Raw genomic sequence first — 573 nt, 5'->3', positions numbered from 1 at the left:
GAGTGACTGGGCATACTTTAACTAGATTTTGTACTATTTAATTCACAGCTGTTGGTTACAACTGCATCATAAATATAACGACAAAGACTGTAAATTCAGTAAGTATATCCTTCACTGTCTCATGCTTAATGTATTAAAAAGGAAAATATTTGGAGGATGATTAATGTATGGCATATTACAAATAAGAGTATATCAAAATTTTTAAAAAGAGAAAAAATGAGTTGGAATTGCTAACGTATGAATTGTATATTTGCACTACTCAATTAAGACAATTTCCTGGTTTTGAGTTATAACTTTCCTATTGTTTCATGGACTAATTATCAGTGCCTTCTATATCCTGTGAGATACACATTATCAGCTGAATTTTATTAATTTTGTTATTTTATGTTTTCAGAAACTTAGAGGTTTAACAGAAGCTTTATATATTTTAACTAAAGCAAATAGCACCAGGTTTGAATTTATCTTCACAAATCTCATCCCATCAACAGCAAGGCTTTTCACCTCAGTTATTGGGGTGTATAAGTGAGTATATTATCAGAGTAGATAAATGCATTAACTTGAAAGCTGTTGCAC

The 573-nt window shown here is 30.2% G+C and overlaps 2 protein-coding genes across 2 annotated transcripts in view; one reads left to right on the top strand and one right to left on the bottom strand.

Moving 5' to 3' along the window:
- LOC119585729 (Bardet-Biedl syndrome 5 protein homolog) overlaps positions 1-573 on the top strand; it is a 20,955-nt gene that overhangs the window by 3,209 nt on the left and 17,173 nt on the right. Inside the window, exons 3-4 of the mRNA XM_037934419.1 lie at positions 49-98; positions 395-522. Coding sequence (XP_037790347.1) covers positions 49-98; positions 395-522 — 178 coding nt within the window. The remainder of the gene's footprint in view (positions 1-48; positions 99-394; positions 523-573) is intronic.
- Positions 1-573, bottom strand: part of LOC119585730 (RNA polymerase II-associated protein 3-like) — a 49,814-nt gene that overhangs the window by 39,025 nt on the left and 10,216 nt on the right. The gene's annotated exons all lie outside the window — the stretch shown is intronic.

The sequence above is a fragment of the Penaeus monodon genome, chromosome 20 (assembly GCF_015228065.2).
Source record: "Penaeus monodon isolate SGIC_2016 chromosome 20, NSTDA_Pmon_1, whole genome shotgun sequence".
NCBI lineage: Eukaryota > Metazoa > Arthropoda > Malacostraca > Decapoda > Penaeidae > Penaeus > Penaeus monodon.
Note: the sequence above shows the minus strand (reverse complement) of the source record. Positions and strands in the feature narration are given on the sequence as shown.